The 18988-nt window shown below is 37.7% G+C and overlaps 1 protein-coding gene across 4 annotated transcripts in view; it reads left to right on the plus strand.

Annotated features, from left to right (window-relative positions):
* The window catches only part of IFT88 (intraflagellar transport 88), a 145624-nt gene that overhangs the window by 96504 nt on the left and 30132 nt on the right, over positions 1 to 18988 (plus strand). For all 4 annotated transcript variants that reach the window (XM_040621247.1, XM_040621264.1, XM_040621252.1 and 1 more), the window contains 6 exons: positions 182 to 290; positions 2897 to 3047; positions 3538 to 3653; positions 13091 to 13143; positions 14773 to 14838; positions 18425 to 18531. In XM_040621247.1, the coding sequence (XP_040477181.1) occupies positions 182 to 290; positions 2897 to 3047; positions 3538 to 3653; positions 13091 to 13143; positions 14773 to 14838; positions 18425 to 18531 (602 nt within the window). The remainder of the gene's footprint in view (positions 1 to 181; positions 291 to 2896; positions 3048 to 3537; positions 3654 to 13090; positions 13144 to 14772; positions 14839 to 18424; positions 18532 to 18988) is intronic.

Raw genomic sequence — 18988 nt, forward strand, 5'->3', positions numbered from 1 at the left:
GCTTTAACGACTGCGCTACCCAGGCGCCCCCCTACCTTGTTCTTTAAAAAAAAAAAAAACCTATTCATCTTTATTTTCTCTTCTGGATGAATATTACATATATATAAGGATTTATTCTGTGACTTTGAGAAAATTACTACCAGTAATAATGCTTATAGCTTTTTTCTTTCTTCTTTCTAAGGCCTTACCTATAAGAGGCTAAACCGGCTCGATGAAGCTTTGGATTGTTTCCTGAAACTTCATGCAATCTTGAGAAACAGTGCCCAAGTTCTTTACCAGATAGCAAATGTGTATCTTATGTGAAAAACTTGAGGACAGTTGTTAATTCATTTGGTGATTGAGTACCAATCATTAAATAACCTTAACTAATTAGTTAATTGGTGAGGGTAATATTTTAAAACCTATCCGATTAATATGAGATAAAAATATTTGAGTGATCCTGTTTTATTTTTTCTATTTTTAATTCCAGTTTAGTTAATACTAGTGTTAATACACAAGTGTTATATTAGTTCCAGAGGTATAGCATAGTGATTCAATAATTCTATACATTACTCGGTGCTCATCATGATAAGTCCCCTCCTTAATCCCCATCACCTGTTTCTGCCATCCCCCCACCCACCTGCCCTCTGGTAGCCATCTGTTTGTTCTCTATAGTTAAGAGTCTGGTTTTTGGGTGATCCTGTTTTAAAAGATCACTTGCATTATAAAAGGAATTATTTAAAGCTCAAAACTATTATTTCTTAATTTGGGAAGTAACAATTGAAATAATTGTGTATAACATATTTAATACATGTAAGCTAGTCATTGTAGATTAGATACTTTAGAATGTATTAACTCTGAGTCTTGTAGGGTATTTTTGAAGCAGTAACTTACTATTTAAAAGGAAAATATAGTTTATTACCGATTAGTACTATTGATTGAGTTTGGTTAACAAGACTTGTCTTAATTATTTTAGCTGACCTATAGGTTTAATGAGTATAACTCTTCAAAGGCCTTTACCCTACAAAATTAGCCAGTAGCTTATATGAATTCACTCATTCATTCCATTCATTCAGTAGTTACTTATTGACTGTGTGCCGTATGTGCCAGTATTATGTTTAGAACTCTGGGGAATGTTGAAATAGAAAACATTCCTCCCGTGTCAATTTCTTCTACAACTCCTGGCTTTCTTTAGTTTGGGCTTTTTTTTCCTTGCCTTTGGTTGAAGAAGCAGAAATTTGTAAATGGTTTTAATGCCTTTGACAGTATTTGAAAAGCATTTTAATTTTTCTACTTATTTTAAAAATAATAAGCTTTCTCAACAATATTTGGGAAGGGTTAAGATTTTTTTTTTTAAGATTTTATTTATTTGTGAGAGAGAGAGACAGTGAGAGAGTGTGCATGAATGCATGGGGGGAAGGGCACAGGGAGAGGGAAAGAGAAACTCAGGCAGATTCCATGCTCAGCACAGAGCCTATCACAGGGCTCAGTCTCACCATCCTCAGATCATGCCTTGAGCCAAAACCAAGAGTCAGATGCTTAATTGACCGTGCCACCCAGGTGCCAAAGGTTAAAATCTCTCTTTTTTAAAAAAAGATTCTACTTATTTATCTTTAGAGAGGGAGGTGGGCAGAGGAAGAGGGAGAGAAGCAGACTTCCTGCTGAGCTCAAGAGGGGGCTTGATCCTGTGACCCTGAAATCAGACCTGAGCTGAAATCAAGAATTGGTCGCCTGACTGAGCCACCCAGGCACCCCAAGGTTAAAATCTTATGTAGGTTTTTAAGATAGCATTATCTTGATATAAATTTTATAGAAATATGTTGGGAAAAAGTATGTTATAAGGTATACCATTAATAATTTTAAATACTATCTGCTCTACTTTTGTTAGAGTACATAAAACATTTTTTAAAGAAAAAATTATTTTTAGAGCAGATGGTTTCATGTTTATTCCTTTTAGCTTTTTTGTTTTGTCCATTTGATCTCTTTGAAATTGCCACTATCACGATGTGCCAGTTCACGATCAGTTTGGATTCAGTTAAGCAATTGATATGTTTAAGGCAGTTTGAATACATTTTCTTATTTTTATATTTCTCTTATGGTATCACATTTGTCATCATTAAAAACAAGATTCCTGGGGCACCTGGGTGGCTCAGTTGGTTAAGTGTCTGCCTTCGGCTTAAGTCATGATCGCAGGGTTCTGGGATTGAGCCCTGCGTCAGGCTCTCCCAGTTCAGTGGGGAGTCTGCTTCTCCCTCTCCCTCTGTCCCTCCCCCTGCTCATGCTCTCCCTCTTTCTCTCTCAAATAAATAAATAAAATCTTTAAAAAAAAAAAAAACAACTCAGAAGATTCTTCTTTTTCAATAAAACTTTGGATTGGAATATTTTCATTTCACTGAGACATTTAATATAAAAATAAATAGTACTCAGTAAGTATTGGTGGGACTAAATTATTTGAGTGTATGCAGAGGATTTACTAGGCACAAAAGCTACAGAAAAAGAACTCCCTATTTGGGGTTTATAATCTAATTAGGGAACACTCACAGGAAGATACATGGAAACTCTTCCCTTAATATGTTGAGAGGTAGAATAATTGAACACAACTTTCAGGCATTTTTATTAAGGACAAATTTTGGATAGTGCTTTGAACCAAAGAGCAAACTGTTAATTCTGCTAGAAATTTGCAAGTTGATCTTAGCGGATCGTAATGAAGCAAAAGGAAAAGCAAGGTATATATGGAACATGAGTGTTACAGTGCTCCATTTTTCATCCTCATCCCTGAAGAAATTCAGAGTAAACAGTATTAAATAGCACATTACTATAGACTAAGAAATATTTTTACTGTAATGTTGTTTTTAGATTTCCTTATTGATCAATGAACTTAGAAAAATTGTATTACCCTTAACTAAAATTGTCCAAGATATGAATTAATGGAGGATCCCAATCAAGCTATTGAATGGTTAATGCAATTGATCAGTGTTGTTCCAACGGATTCTAGAGCTTTGTCGAAACTAGGAGAATTATATGATAGTGAAGGAGATAAATCCCAAGCATTTCAATATTACTATGAGGTAGGTATAATCTTACTTTCCTTCTTGTTTTTAGCTTTTTACAAATTGTTATAAAACAGTCAGCAGGCCTTTTATTTTTTAAAATTTAGAAATGGTTACTAGTTTCTAAATGAATAATGATATAAAATAAAATAAAGCATTTGTGGAATATAAAGTCAGTTTTTGATTAATTTAATAAAAGAATTAAAAGTACAAATTCATTGTTCCCTTGAAGCATGATTTTCATCCTTTTTTAAATTCTGTTATTTAATTTGACTCAGATCGTCTATCGGTACATCAAAAAGCTACTGATAGGTAATTTAAAAATATGTCAAATGTTAAGTTTTCTAAATCTTGTAGTTTCAAAACTTATAAAGTACTTATGACAGCTCAGATTTTTTACTAAGACACTTCACATTGGATAAATTAATCCATTCAGTAGGTAAAATGTTGAGGTGTAAATTATACGTTGTCACTGATGTTGTATTGTCACATTCCATATTTTTCCCAGTCGTACAGGTATTTCCCCTCTAACATTGAAGTCATTGAGTGGCTTGGAGCCTATTACATTGACACCCAGTTTTGTGAAAAAGCTATTCAATACTTCGAAAGAGCTTCTCTTATACAGTAAGTAACTATACTGATTTCATGTTTACTCAAATGCCTTGTGTTGGGATTTGATTTTATCCCTAGAAATAGAATTTAATTCATCATTATTTCTATTTTCTTGAATGATATTCCATTTTACTTCATCTTTATTGTGATAACTATATTACTTTATTATGTAAAAATTTTTAAAAATACCTTCCTTAAGGTACTCTTCTTCGTGTATTTTTCTTATTCCTATTTCGCAAAGAAGTATCTCATTATCAATTACAAAATGACTGACTTGGTCCTAGGACAAGGTTTCATTTCTGAAAGTGTCCTACTAGAAATAAGTTGTGTTGGTTTTAATTTATAATCAATTTACATTGTATACTAAAAATTTTAAAGCTGTCTTTAAGTTCATATCTGAATGTTTTGTACATGCCTGATTCAGAAATAATTGAAAAATTCAGGTCTGTTTTGTATTTGGCCAAATTGAACTTTAACCTTAAATGTGACTTTGAATCATTTGAATGATAAAGGAATGCTTAATAATTTGATATCTGTGTGGAATTTGTGTTAGACGATTTTTTTTGTTCTTTTTAAAAATTTGTTTTTTAATTTAAATTCAATTAATTAACATATAATGTATTATTGGTTTCAAAGGTAGAGATCAGTGATTCATCAGTCTTATGTAATATCCAGTGCTCATTACATCACATGCCCTCATTAATGTCCATCACCCAGTCACCCTATCCCCCACACCCCTCCCCTCCAGCAACCCTCAGTTTCCTACGATTAAGAGTCTCTTACGGTTTGTCTCCCTCTCTGATTTTGTATTGTTTTATTTTTTCCTCTCTTCCCCATGATCCTCTGTTTTCTTTCTTAAATTCCACATATCAGTAAGATCATATCATAATTGTTTTTCTCTGATTGACTTATTTCACTTAGCATAACCCCCTCTAGTTCCACCCATGTCATTGCAAATGGCAAGATTTCATTCTTTTGATGGCTGAGTAAAATTCCATTTTATATATGTACCACATCTTCTTTATCCATTCATCTGTCAATGGACATTTGGGCTCTTTCCACAGTTTGGCTATTGTGGACATTGCTGCTATGAACACTTGGGGTGTAGGTGCCCCTTTGGATAACTACATTTGTATGTTTAGGGTAAATACCTAGTAGTGCAATTGTTGGATTGTAGGGCAGCTCTATTTTCAACTTTTTGAGGAAGCTCCATACTGTTTTCTAGAGTGACTGTACCAGCATTCCCACAAACAGTGTAAGAGGGTTCCCCTTTCTTCACATCCTTCAACATCTGTTGTTTCCTGACTTGTTAATTTTAGCCATTCTGATTGCTGTGAGGGTGCTATCTCATTGTGGTTTTGATTTGTATTTCCCTGATGCCAAGTAACGTTGAACATTTTTTCATGTGTCTGTCGGCCATTTGTATGTGTTCTTTGGAGAAATGGCTATTCATGTCTTCTGCCCATTTCTTATTTGTTCTTTGGGCATTGAGTTAGATAAGTTCTTCATAGATTTTGGATACTAGCCCTTTATCTGATATGTCATTTACAAGTATCTTGTCCCATCGTGTTGTTTGTCTTCTGGTTTTGTCAACTGTTTCCTTTGCTGTGCAAAAGCTTTTTATCTTGATGAAGTCCCAGTAGTTCATTTTTGCCCTTGCTTCCCTTGCCTTCGGAGACATATCTAGCAAGAAGTTGCTGCGGCTGAGGTCAAAGAGGTTACTGCCTCTGTTCTCCTCTAGGATTTTGATGGATTCCTGTCTCATGTTTAGGTCTTCTTCAATTTTCAGTCTATTTTTCTGTATAGTATAAAAAAAATGGTCCAGTTTCATTCTTCTGCATGTGGCTGCCCAATTTTCCCAACACCATTTGTTGAAGAGACCATCTTTTTTCCATTAGATATTCTTTCCTGCTTTGTCGAAGATTTGTTGACCATAGAGTTGAGGGTCCATTTCTGGGTTCTCTCTTCTGTTCCATTGATCTACGTGTCTGTTTTTATGCCAGTACCATGCTGTCTTGATGATCACAGCTTTGTAATAGAGCTTGAAGTCTGGTATTGTGATGCCACCACCTTTGGTTTTCTTTTTCAACTTTCCTGTGGCAATTCGGGGTCTTTCTGGTTCCATACAAATTTTAGGATTGTTTGTTCCAGCTCTGTGAAATAAGTAGATGGTATTTTGATAGGGATTGCATTGAATGTGTAGATTGTTCCAGGTGGCATAGACATTTTCACAATATTTGTTCTTCCCATTCATGCACATGGAACGTTTTTCCATTTATTTATGTGGACTCCTCAGTTTCTTTCAGGAGTGTTCTATAGTGTTCTGAGTACAGATACTTTGCCTCTTTGGTTAGGTTTATTCCTAGGTATTTTATGGTTTGTGGGGCAAATGTAAATGGGATTGACTACTTAAATTCTCTTTCTTCTGTCTCATTGTAAGTGCATAGAAATCCAACTGATTTCTGTGCATTGACATTATATCCTGCCACTTTGCTGAATTCCTGTATGAGTTCTAGTAGTTTTGGGGTAGAGTTTTTTGGGATTTCCACATAAAGTATCATGTCATCTGCGGCACCTGGGTGGCACAGCGGTTAAGCGTCTGCCTTCGGCTCACGGCGTGATCCCGGTGTTATGGGATCGAGCCCCACATCAGGCTCCTCCGCTATGAGCCTGCTTCTTCCTCTCCCACTCCCCCTACTTGTGTTCCCTCTCTCGCTGGCTGTCTCTATCTCTGTTAAATAAATAAAATTAAAAAAAAAAAGTATGTCATCTGCAAAGAATGAGAGTTTGACTTCTTCTTCACCGATTTGGATGCCTTTTATTTCTTTTTGTTGTCTGATTGCAGAGGCTAGGACTTCTAGTACTATGTTGAACAGCAGTGCTGATAGTGGACATCCCTGCCGTGTTCCTGACCTTAGGGGAATAGCTCTCAGGTTTTCCCCATTGAGAATGAGCTGTGGGTTTTTTTTTAAATTTTTTTTATTACTTTATGTAAGTCATTATACAGTACATCCCTGGTTTTTGGTGTAAAGTTCGATGATTCATTAGTTGCGTTTAACACCCAGTGCACCATGCAATACATGCCCTCCTTACTACCCATCACCAGCCTATCACATTCCCCCACCCCTCTCCGCTCTGAAGCCCTCAGTTTGTTTCTCAGAGTCCATAGTCTCTCATGCTTCATTCCCCCTTCTGATTACCCCTCCTTTCTTTATCCCTTTCTTCCCTTACCAATCTTCCTAGTTCTTATGTTCCATAGATGAGAGAAACCATATGATAATTGTCTTTCTCTGCTTGACTTATTTCACTTAGCATTATCTCCTCCAGTGCCAGTGCCAGACATGTTGCAGCAAATGTTGAGAACTCGTTCTTTCTGATAGCTGAGTAATATTCCATTGTATATATGGACCACAACTTCTTAATCCAGTCATCTGTTGAAGGGCATCTCGGTTCCTTCCACGCTTTGGCTATTGTGGACAGTGCTGCTATGAACATTGGGGTTCATATGGCCCTTCTCTTCACTACGTCTGTATCTGTCGGGTAAATACCCAGTAGTGCAATTGCTGGATCATAGGGTAGCTCAATTTTTAACTTTTTAAGGGACCTCCACACTGTTTTCCAGAGTGGCTGTACCAACTTGCATTCCCACCAACAATGGAGAAGGGATTCCCTTTCTCCACATCCTCTCCAGCAATTGTTGTTTCTTACCGTGTCAATTTTTGTCATTCTAACTGGCATAAGGTGGTATCTTAGTGTGGTTTTGATTTGAATTTCCCTGATGGCTAGTGATTTTGAACATTTTTTCATGTGTCTGTTAGCCATTTGTATGTCATCATTGGAAAAGTGTCTGTTCATATCTTCTGCCCATTTTTTGATTTGTTTATTTGTTTCTTGCGTATTGAGTTTGAGAAGTTCTTTGTAGATCTTGGATACCAGTCTTTTATCTGTAGTGTCATTTGCAAATATCTTCTCCCATTCCGTGGGCTGCCTCTTAGTATTTTTGACTGTTTCCTTGGCTGTGCAGAAGCTTTTTATCTTGAGGAAGTCCCACAAGTTCATTTTATCTATTGTTTCTCTTGCCTTTGGAGATGTGTCATGAAAAAGGTTCCTTTGGCCGGTGTCGTAGAGGTTGCTGCCTATGTTCTCCTCTAGGATTTTGATGGATTCCTGTCTCACATCGAGGTCTTTCATCCATTTGGAGTTTATTTTTGTGTATGGTGTGAGAGAGTGGTCAAGTTTCATTCTTTTGCATGTAGCTGTCCAATTTTCCCAGCACCATTTATTGAAGAGACTGTCTTTTTCCCACCGGATGTTTTTTCCTGCTTTATCAAATATTAGTTGCCCAAAGAGCCGAGGGTCCATTTCTGGGCTCTCTATTCTGTTCCATTGGTCTATGTGTCTGTTTTTGTGCCAGTACCATGCTGTCTTTGTGATCACAGCTTTGTAGTACAGCTCGAAATCCGGCATTGTGATGCCCCCAGCTTTGTTTTTCCTTTTCAACAGTTCCTTGGAGATTCGGGGCCTTTTCTGTTTCCATACAAATTTAAGGACTGTTTGTTCCAGTTCTTTGAAAAATGTCCTTGGTATTTTGATCGGGATAGCATTGAAAGTGTAGATTGCTCTGGGTAGCATGGACATTTTAACTATGTTAATTCTTCCGATCCATGAGCATGGAATATCTTTCCATCTTTTTATGTCTTCCTCAATGTCTTTCAAGAGTGATTTATAGTTTCTAGAATATAGGTCCTTTACGTCTCTGGTTAAGTTAATTCCAAGGTAACGTATGGTTTTTGGTGCTATTGTAAATGGGATGGATTCCCTAATTTCTCTTTCTTCGGTCTCGTTATTCGTGTATAGAAATGCAACTGATTTCTGAGCATTGATTTTGTATCCCGCCACGTTACTGAATTGCTCTATAACTTCTAATAGTTTGGGAGTGGCTTCTTTTGGGTTTTCCATATAGAGTATCATGTCATCTGCAAAGAGAGACATTTTGACTTCTTCTTTGCCAATTTGAATACCTTTGATCCCTTTTTGTCGTCTGATTGCTGTTGCAAGGACTTCTAGTACTATGTTGAATAATAGTGGCGAGAGTGGGCATCCTTGTCGAGTTCCTGATCTTAAGGGAAAGGCTTCCAGCTTTTCCCCATTGAGAATAATATTTGCAGTAGGCTTTTCATAGATGGCTTTTATGAGATTGAGAAATGTACCTTCTATTCCTACACTCTGAAGGGTTTTAATCAGGAAAGGATGCTGTATTTTGTCAAATGCTTTTTCGGCATCGATTGAGAGGATCATATGGTTCCTGAGTCTTTTCTTGTTGATATGATGTATCACGCTGATTGATTTGCGAATATTGAACCACGCTTGCATCCCAGGTATGAATCCCACTTGATCGTGATGGATAATCCTTTTAATGTACTGTTGGATTCTATTAGCAAGTATCTTGTTGAGGATTTTGGCGTCCATATTCATTAGGGAAATCGGTCTGTAATTCTCCTTTTTGATGGGGTCTTTGCCTGGTTTGGGGATCAAGGTAATATTGGCCTCATAGAATGAGTTTGGTAGCTTTCCTTCTGTTTCTATTTTTTGAAATAGCTTTAGGAGAATAGGTATTATTTCTTCTTTGAATGTTTGGTAGAATTCCCCAGGAAAACCGTCCGGGCCTGGAGTTTTGTTATTTGGAAGGTTGTTTATCACTGACTCAATTTCTTCATAATTCATTGGCCTGTTTAAGGAATCAATTTCTTCCGGTTTCAATCTTGGTAGTTTATAGGTTTCCAGGAAGGATTCCATCTCTTCCAGATTGCTTAGTTTATTGGCATATAGCTGTTGATAAAAATTTCTAATAATCCTTCCAATTTCAATGGTGTTCGTCGTGACCTCTCCTTTTTCATTCATAATTTTAATAATTTGGGTCCTTTCTCTTTTCTTTTGGATAAGTCTTGCCAGTGGTCTGTCAATTTTATTGATTCTCTCAAGGAACCAGCTTCTAGTCCTGTTGATCTGCTCTACTGTACTTCTGGTTTCTGCTTGATTGATTTCAGCTCTAATTTTGGTCAACTGGTTCCTCGTGCGTGGATTAGGCCTGTCCCTCTGTTGCTGTTCCAGCTTCTTGAGGTGAGAATATAAAAACTGCATTTTAGATTTTTCTATTCTTTTGAGTGAGGCTTGGATGGCTATGTATTTCCCCCTTAGGACTGCCTTTGCAGTATCCCATAGGTTTTGGACCGTTGTGTTTTCTTTCTCGTTGGTCTCCATAAATTGTTTAATTTGATTTTTGGTTTCCTGGTTTATTGAGTCATTCCTGAGTAGGATGGTTCTTAGTCTCCAAGTGTTTGAGTTTCTTCCAAATTTTTCCTTGTGGTTGAGTTGCACTTTCAAAGCGTTGTGGTCTGAGAATATGCAGGGAATAATTTCAGTCTTTTGGTATCAGTTGAGACCTGTTTTGTGACCCAGAACATGGTCTATTCTTGAGAATGTTCAATGGGCATTAGAATAGAATGAGTATTCTTTGGTTCTGGGGTGTAGTGTTCTATATATATCTATGAGGTCCAACTCGTCAAGTATGGCATTCAAAGCCCTTGTTTCTTTGTCGATTTTTTTGCATGTGTGTTCTGTCTATTTCTGATAGTGGGGTGTTGCGGTCCCCTACTATTAATGTATTGTTATCTATATGTCTCTTTATTGTGGTTAAGAGTTGGCTTGTGTATCTTGCTGCTCCCCTGTTGGGGGCATATATATTTATAATTGTCATATGCACTTGTTGGATACCTCCTTTAAGAATAATATAGTTGCCTTCTGTATCTCTAACTATAGTGTTTAGTTTAAAATCCAATCTGTCTGATATGAGAATTTCTACCCCAGCTTTCTTTTGAGGTCCATTTGCGTGAAAGATGGTACTCCATCCCTTTACTTTCAGCCTGAATTTATATTTGGGTTCAAAATTAGTCTCTTGTAGACAGCAAATGGATGGGTCATGTCTTTTTATCCAATCTGCAACCCTGTGGCGTTTATGGGAGCATTTAGGCCATTTACATTGAGACTGAATACTGAGAAATATGATTTTAATGATGCCATGTTGACAGTAAAGTCTTTGTATCGGTTGTGACTTTCTGTTCTGTATCACTCTTGGGCCTTTTTACCTTTATAGAACCCCCCTTAATATCTCCTGTAGGGCTGGTTTCATGGTTATGAAATTGGTCAGTGACTGGCAATTCTGGAAGGTCTTTATCTCTCCATCAATTCTGAATGACATCCTTGCTGGATAGAGGATCCTTGGCAGCATGTTTTTCTCTGAAAGAGCTTTAAAAATGCCCCCCTCACCTCTTTCTCTCATTCCAGGTCTGTGTAGACAGGTCTGACGTAACTCTGATACCTTTGCCTTGGTACATGAGAAATTTCTTTGCCCTGGCCGCTTTCAATACTGTATCCTTGGATCTAATACTTGTGAATGCACTATGACGTGACGTGGTGTAGGTTTGTCGTGGTTGAGCTTGGGAGGGGTCCTCTCTGCCTCTTGGACATGAATGTTTGTTTCCCTTGCTAGATTAGGGAATTTTTCAGCTACAATTTGTTCAAATATCTCTTCTAGACCTCTGTTTTTCTCCACCCCCTTGGGGATGCCGATGATTCTGACGTTGGAACGTTTCATTGAGTCAGTAATCTCCTGTAATCTACATTCTTGAACGTGGATTTTTTTGAGTCCAGATTCTATTTTAGCTTTCTCTTCTACTAACCCATCCTCCAGTTCGCTGATACGTTCCTTTGCCTCATTCACCCTGGCCATCAGATCCTCTAGTTTTGACTGCATTTGGCTCATAGAATTTTTAATTTCTGCCAGATTCGCTCCCATTTCCGCCCGTAGAGATTCTATATTCTCATTAACATTTTCGTTAATACTTTTTTCAAGTCTACACATCATCTTGACCATTGTTACTCTGAATTCCATTTCTGATAATTTGGTTACATCCATATCCATTAGTTCTGTGGCAGAGGCCACAGACTCATTGCCCTTTCTTTGCTGGGGGGGATTTCTCCTTCTCGTCATTCAGGTTGCGGGGTTGTCCAGAGCCCAGATTATTGACCGGGACCCAGGCAGTGCACCCTTGTTTTATAGGGATCTCAGGGACGTGGGCTTCTTGATTTTTCAGCCTGCCTTCTGGGGGAGGGGTCTGCCGCGCCAATACTCAGGCAACCCTGTTTGGGTAGAGTCTCCGTGTCCCCTGGGAAGGGGGATGGGGATGGGCACACTGTGAGCTGGTATTTCCAGGCTTTTGTTCTCTGGCGGCTTTCCCTGGCGGTTTGCTGTGCCTTTTCTGAGAGAGCAGCAGTGGCCGAATCCTAGCCTCTGTCTCAGAACAGAGGGGATTGCAGCCCGTTCTCCACTGATGTTCTGGCCAATTTAACTCTGTTTCTGTTGGTGCTGCTCAACCCTGCAGCGTCCCGGGATGTGCGTCCCAGTCCTCACTTCCAGGGCCGGTGCGTCTCTGTCCTTTGTGTTTCTAACGCTGCCAGCCGCCAGCCGCCCCGCGCGCTCCCGGAGCTCCCGGTCTCAGTCTGGTCCAGTGAGCACACCGGAGTTCCGTGAGAAGTCTGGTGGCGCACACTCCCTGCTCACAGTCTCAGTCTGCTCTCTCTCGCCGCCGGTGCCATCGGTGAGTCCGCCTGCTCCCCCGTGCAGGTGGCTACCGCTTCCCGGCGCCCGAATGCGGCGGCTCCCTTCCCCTTCCGTTTATCTTCCGATATCTGTGTGCGGTTTCAGGGCTCCCCGCTTTGTACCTCAATACTCAGCGCGGGAGATGTTCATTTGTAGAGCTCCAGATGTATCTTCCTGCGTCTCAGGCTGATTCTGTGGATGTTCAGGCTGGTGTGGTACCTATCCAGCTCGACTCAGGGGACCGGCTGAAAAAGGGGTCCCCTACTCCTCCACCATCTTAACCCCCTTAATTACTTATTTTGGAAAAGAAAATTCATTTCTTTTGAAGAGGAAAAAAAGGATGAATACAATTCTTTTTTACTCCATCTTTAGTTGAAGCCTAATTGTTCACACACAAGGTCAAAAATTGCCTCATGGGTACTAAATTCATAAGCCTAAATTTCTAATCCTTAGGGTACTAAGCGAAAATATAAAATTATGGCAGAGATAATGATAGTGTTTAAAATAGAATGCAGTGGTCTTTAGCCAAACAGGTTAAGTGGTTCACATAAAATCTAAATAAGGCATGAACTAGATTGAAGGACTCTTAAATTTAAATTTTCTAATACACATATGATCGGTAATGAAGGAAATTATATATATGCTATTGTCAATAATAAAGATCTAATCAAAGGTCAAAAAGTATTTGAAAAAAGCTTGAAAGATACTATAGTATATAGCTTTATAAAACTGACCATTGCAGAATATTTATATTTCATCTCTGATTTTATATAATTTATTTCTTTTATAGGCCTACACAAGTGAAATGGCAGCTGATGGTAGCTAGTTGTTTTAGAAGAAGTGGTAAATGCTTTAATTTTATTCATTTTTTTATATATTTTACTTCTTTATGTCTTTTAGGTAATTATTCATATAACTGTGTTCCAGCTGCATATTTGTTTATTAAAACATTAGCTTTTGATTATCACACATATTGAAGCACTATATGAGAAACATAATAATTACTACATACAGAAAAAAGTTATGCTTACAAAGTGGGTCTAAATCGTATTTTCCATCACCACTATTAAGAACAGATTCATTATTTTTCAAAGTTAACGTGTAATCATTTTGACAAGTTAGTCACAGAAAAATAAACGTTTCTGTTCACCTAATTCTAAACATCCTTGTATGCTCTGCCAAACTTATGAGACTGTCTCACACTTGAGAAGCCTGAAGAAGGCCCTGAACCAGAACAACTGGGGCTGTGTTTTCCAAACCAAATACCACTAGGTGTCTTTGTTTATGTTTTCAGTAACTTTTTTTTACATCCTGTACTGCTGACACTTCTCCTGGAGCATAGAGATATTAGTAGTGTTGGACTAACCTTGCAGTGAATGAAACTATTAAGACTCTCATCAGAGATTAAGCAAGGAGATAAATGTTAATAGATTTGTAATCCCTCTTTTAAAGCCTACAAATGATCCAGGAAAAGAAATTCCTTAATCCAAGAGGAGCACAGATGTGGCAGTGTTAACACTGTTCTCATCCTGTTTTGTGGATTTCCTTCTTTACCTCTGTGAGCTCCTTCAGAATGGCACAGAATATATACACAGGAGTGCTCAAATCATTTAGATCATTGATCTTTGCTGTTACTGTATTTCCTATGAGATCTATAACATCACTGTACTGTATATACATGTTATTTATATCACAGTGGGTTCTGAGCTCCCAGGGTTCATTACAGTGTCAGTCATATGTAAAGTGTATATACATATGAGGTATTCTGAGTGATTTAAGACAGAACCTCCCTTGCCTTACTGAAGTACAGATTGGAAGAGAAGCTGATGTTTATTGAGAGCTGCTGGATGCTGGGTACTTCCAATTCTCACCACAGCTCTTGGAGGGTCAGCATGGCTGGCCCTTGTGTAGAGTGGGGCCCAGGGAGATTCATTACTTGTTTACTGAGATTTTAGCAAAGATCCAAAATTCATTTTTCCTCTTCTTTGCTGCTATGAAGTTAAAGTATTATATTTTAAAACAAAATGCTTTCTGTAAACTTTTTAATGTTTCAAAATAAAAACTACCGGAAAAGGTTATTTTTCATCTTTTCCAACTAAGTAAATGACATTGAAATTAATGTTAGCTTACCACTTAAATTACTTTTGAATTTGTTCTTCTGAAATCTTTAATTTTTAGACATTGAATAGATCTTAATTTTTGACACGAACGTATTTATTTTAAGAACTAAACTAAGTTTCAGTCATCACCCATTTACTTCTGCTCTGCCCCTTTCTCAAACTTCTTTTATCTGTACATTTTCTTCCAGAAGTTATATTAAGAATGGTTTATATATGCTTGTGGCAAACATGTAAGTCTTCTTACTAAACCAATAAATGGTGTCAGTGTCTTGAATTAAAATTACTACTTTGCTGAATCTTATTAATTTTTATAATCTGCTAATGTGGTTTTTTTCTCTTTTTTTATTTATAGGTAACTACCAAAAAGCATTAGATACTTATAAGGAAATTCACAGAAAGTTTCCAGAAAATGTTGAATGTGAGTTTACATCTCGTAACTTTGAAGCTATAAGTTCTCGCATTTTATGTCCTTAAGTATGATAACTACATTTGCTACAGTAATTGCATATATAGCTACCAGTCTATAATTTGTGATACATGATTACACATGTGGTTATAGGATCAGAAAATTTGACTATGCAAGTACATTGTATAGAATTTAATTTTTGATGGATTTAAGTATACATTGGGTTCTCTTTAGTAATAAACAGATCTATATATCAAAGTTTTGTGAAATCTGAAGAACAAATTTTGGTTTATTGCTTTTTAAAGTTCATAAATTGTGATATTTTATGGAAAATGCATTTTTAAAAATTTTTAAAAATTTATGTATTATTTATTTGAGAGAGGGAGCGAGCAGGGGAAGGGGCAGAGGGAAAGGGAGAAGCAGGCTCCCAATGTGGGTCTGGATCCCAGGGTCCCCAGATCATGACCTGAGCCAAAGGCAGACACCCAACCAACTGAGTCACCCAGGCACCCCAGAAAAGGCATTTTTAACTCTCCACTTAGTATGTAATTTTCTGAGGTTTATGCAACTTTTACAGTTTATGAAAATAGAACAATCATCTTGCTCATATGGATAGCAAACGTTTTAAGTTTAAAACATTATGTTACATGGTATTGGGCTATTTCCCTTTTGTGAAGTTAGCTTTGTAGAAAATACTCATTTATTCCCCATCTTGTTGCACAATGGGTTTGATGTAACTTAAAGTAATAATGTGAAGTATTATAGGAGTACCAAAAACAAAATCATGATCAAGAAAAATACAAAATAACCATATTCACATGCCACAGACTCCCATTAAACTGTGTATTTGGCCCTGAATAGCCTTGCAGCTAAGGGAAAGAGAAAAAATGTAATCAGTTATATAATCTTTTCTATTTATGAGGAAACAAAGTAATTACTTGGGAAGAAGAAAACATTTCTAACTGTTTACTTATGTTGCGAAACCAAGAGATATATTAGATAAGATCAATTAAAGTTATAGCAGCTCCTTGCTTTCATGACATCTCCACAGCAAATAAAATGTTTGAAAGAGTTTTTAATTTTGCGCTTCAGTGACAATGAACACTAAACAATGCGTTTCAGTTCAGTAAGACAAATCTTTTCCATGCCGTTTTCCGGTGGCCCAGCCTGATCCAGGAATGAGGTGTACTGCACGTTCCTTCATTAATATTTTTCTCCATTTGGCTTTTGTGAAAGGTCAACAGCAGAGAGCTCAGAATTATGGCCTTTGGTAGCAGCTTAGGAGCAGGAACTTTTCTAATGCTTATTAGAAGCTGATTTGTTAATTTACAACAATAGTTTGCAAATGCCATAAGGAAACCATCTATGTGGGAATTACTTGTAAAACTTTAAAAAGCACAAATTTCTAGCCCAACCTACAGAGATTCTCATTTAGGTTTGCAGTGGCTGCAGATATCTTTCATTTCCTATTTCTTTTTTTTTTTTTTTTAAGATTTTTACTTATTTATTTGAGAGAGGGAGAGAGAGAGAGCAAGAGCGCACAAGTGGAGGGAAGGGGCAGAGGGAGAAGCAGACTCCCAGGCTGAGTGGAGAGCCCGATGCTGGCCCAATCCCAGGACCCTGGATCATGACCCGAGCCAGAAGTCAGATGCTTAACCAACTGAGCCACCCAGGCTCCCCTCCTATTTATTTTTTTAAAATTTTTTTATGTGATTCTTAATCTCAGTCACTTTAGGAAACTGGTGATTTAGAAATTAAATGAGAGCTAGCAATAATATCTTTTGTAAAAATGAAGCAACCGAAAAGTCTGCTAGGCAAATGTTTCCCCACCTTGGCACCATTGACATTTGAGATCAGATAATTCTGTATTGTGGGTGGCCATCCTATGGATTATAGAATGTTTTAGCAGCATCCCTGGCCTCTACCCACCAGAGGCTCCTAGTACTTCTACCCCCTTGTTATAGAAAACAGAAATGTCCCCAGACATTGCCAAATTGCATTGACAGAATTGCTGCTGATTGAGAACCTTGCCATGGCTTTGGGACCTCTGCACTGGAGCAGTAAAGGGAGAGTCTCCAAGCAAGTACAAATTTCTTTATTGAGAGTCTAAGATTCACTCTAAGGGGCACCTGGCCAGCTCAGTCGGTGGAGCATGTGACTCTTGATCTCAGAGGTGTGAGTTTGAGCCCTATGTTGGGTGTAGAGATTACTTATAAATAAAATATTTTTTAAAAAAAGATTCATTCTAAGAATTAAATGAATGATTATCTGTGCCATAGGGAATATTCAGGATGACTTTGGCCTGGATAATTTTCAAAACAAATTATAATTTGTCTACCTTAACTATAGCTATAGAAAAAACATTTGCACCCGTGTAGTATCTCGCTTTGAGCAGAGTAGTTTTCTGATAAACCCAACAAGATAATTCATTCTTAAAATATATTCTTCAGTTAGCAAAAATTGACCTGCTCTATAGAGTTCAGATGACATACTAAATGTCAGAGAACATCTACCAAAAGCAATGATTTTTATTTTACATTAACTATTCCTAAGCCACTCTTTCTAAGGCTAGGTAGTAAGAGAAATAGTTAAGTATTATTTGTACAATATATGTAAATTACCTTCTTACTGTGAATTATTAAGATAAATGTATACATAGGCAATTTATATAGTGACATTTTAAATTTTTTTTTTTTTTTAAAGATTTTATTTATTTATCTGACAGAGAGAGAGACAGCCAGCGAGAGAGGGAACACAAGCAGGGGGAGTGGGAGAGGAAGAAGCAGGCTCATAGCGGAGGAGCCTGATGTGGGGCTCGATCCCACAACGCCGGGATCACGCCCTGAGCCGAAGGCAGACGCTTTAACCGCTGTGCCACCCAGGCGCCCCCATTTTAAATTATTTTAGAACATTACTTTTACAATACGTTAGTGGTCATGAATTGCTGACATACAGATTTTTGTGGAGTAATGCTGCAGTGTTGGTATACAGCACTGGTCAAGCACTGTAGGTGTGGCGGAAAGTAAAACAGATGAAAACCCCTGGGAAGAGAAAGACAACAAACAAATATATAGGTCAGTAGTCATAAGTGGTATAAAGGAAAAGCAGGGGCGCCTGGGTGGCACAGCGGTTGAGCGTCTGCCTTTGGCTCAGGGCGTGATCCCGGCGATCTGGGATCGAGCCCCACATCAGGCTCTTCTGCTGTGAGCCTGCTTCTTCCTCTCCCACTCCCCCTGCTTGTGTTCCCTCTCTCGCTGGCTGTCTCTCTCTCTGTCAAATAAATAAATAAAATCTTAAAAAAAAAAAAAAAAAAAAAAAAAAAATAAAGGAAAAGCAAATAAGGGCATAAAGAATTTGAGGAGCGCTCTAAGTAGATGGCGTGGTCTTGCCTGAGGGCAGGGCAGGTGGAGAGTCTGTCCCTTTAGGTCCCCTTCCAAGGAAATCCATTTTCATAGGGCCAGAGAATACAAACTGTAGTTAATTTTTAATAGAAACAAACACTATTTGTGAGTATCATTCCTACTTGTGTCCCAAAAGACTGAGTTCATTTTCAACATTGTGCATTAATATTTTTCTAAAACTGTCTCTTACAACTTAGGTTTGCGTTTCTTGGTTCGTCTCTGCACAGATATTGGATTAAAAGAAGTTCAAGAATATGCAACAAAACTCAAGAGATTGGAAAAAATGAAAGAAATAAGGGAACAGGTATCTCATATGGGCCAAAAACTGCTGTCTGTTAATTTTCAAAATGTCAGCCTTCTGTAGCTCAACTGAGTGATTCTGAGGGCTTCTCTCAGTAAAATAAAGTTGAAATTTTTTTCTGCTGTGGTACAAAAGGAAGAATAACTAAAATTCTAGTTTGAGGATAAAATTCTATCAAGAACCGATTCTTAATAGGAGAAAGTGCATCAGAATCAACATACTTTCATGGATGGGTACTCACAGACAAATCACTAACTTTCCCTAATACAAAATAACTCACAGGTTAATTTATGCAATTCATTTCAGTTGGAGTGTCCTGTGGCCCGTGGAAGCTAAGCTAAGGACTATATAATAATAGTACTTTTCTTTAAGCTGTTTCATTATGTAGTAGAACATAGCTCTGTGAATAATATTAATATACATGGAAGCATTTTATTTCTGTGTTTCATGCAACATGTGG

The sequence above is a fragment of the Ursus maritimus genome, unplaced genomic scaffold (genome assembly GCF_017311325.1).
Source record: "Ursus maritimus isolate PB19 unplaced genomic scaffold, ASM1731132v1 scaffold_10, whole genome shotgun sequence".
Lineage (NCBI taxonomy): Eukaryota > Metazoa > Chordata > Mammalia > Carnivora > Ursidae > Ursus > Ursus maritimus.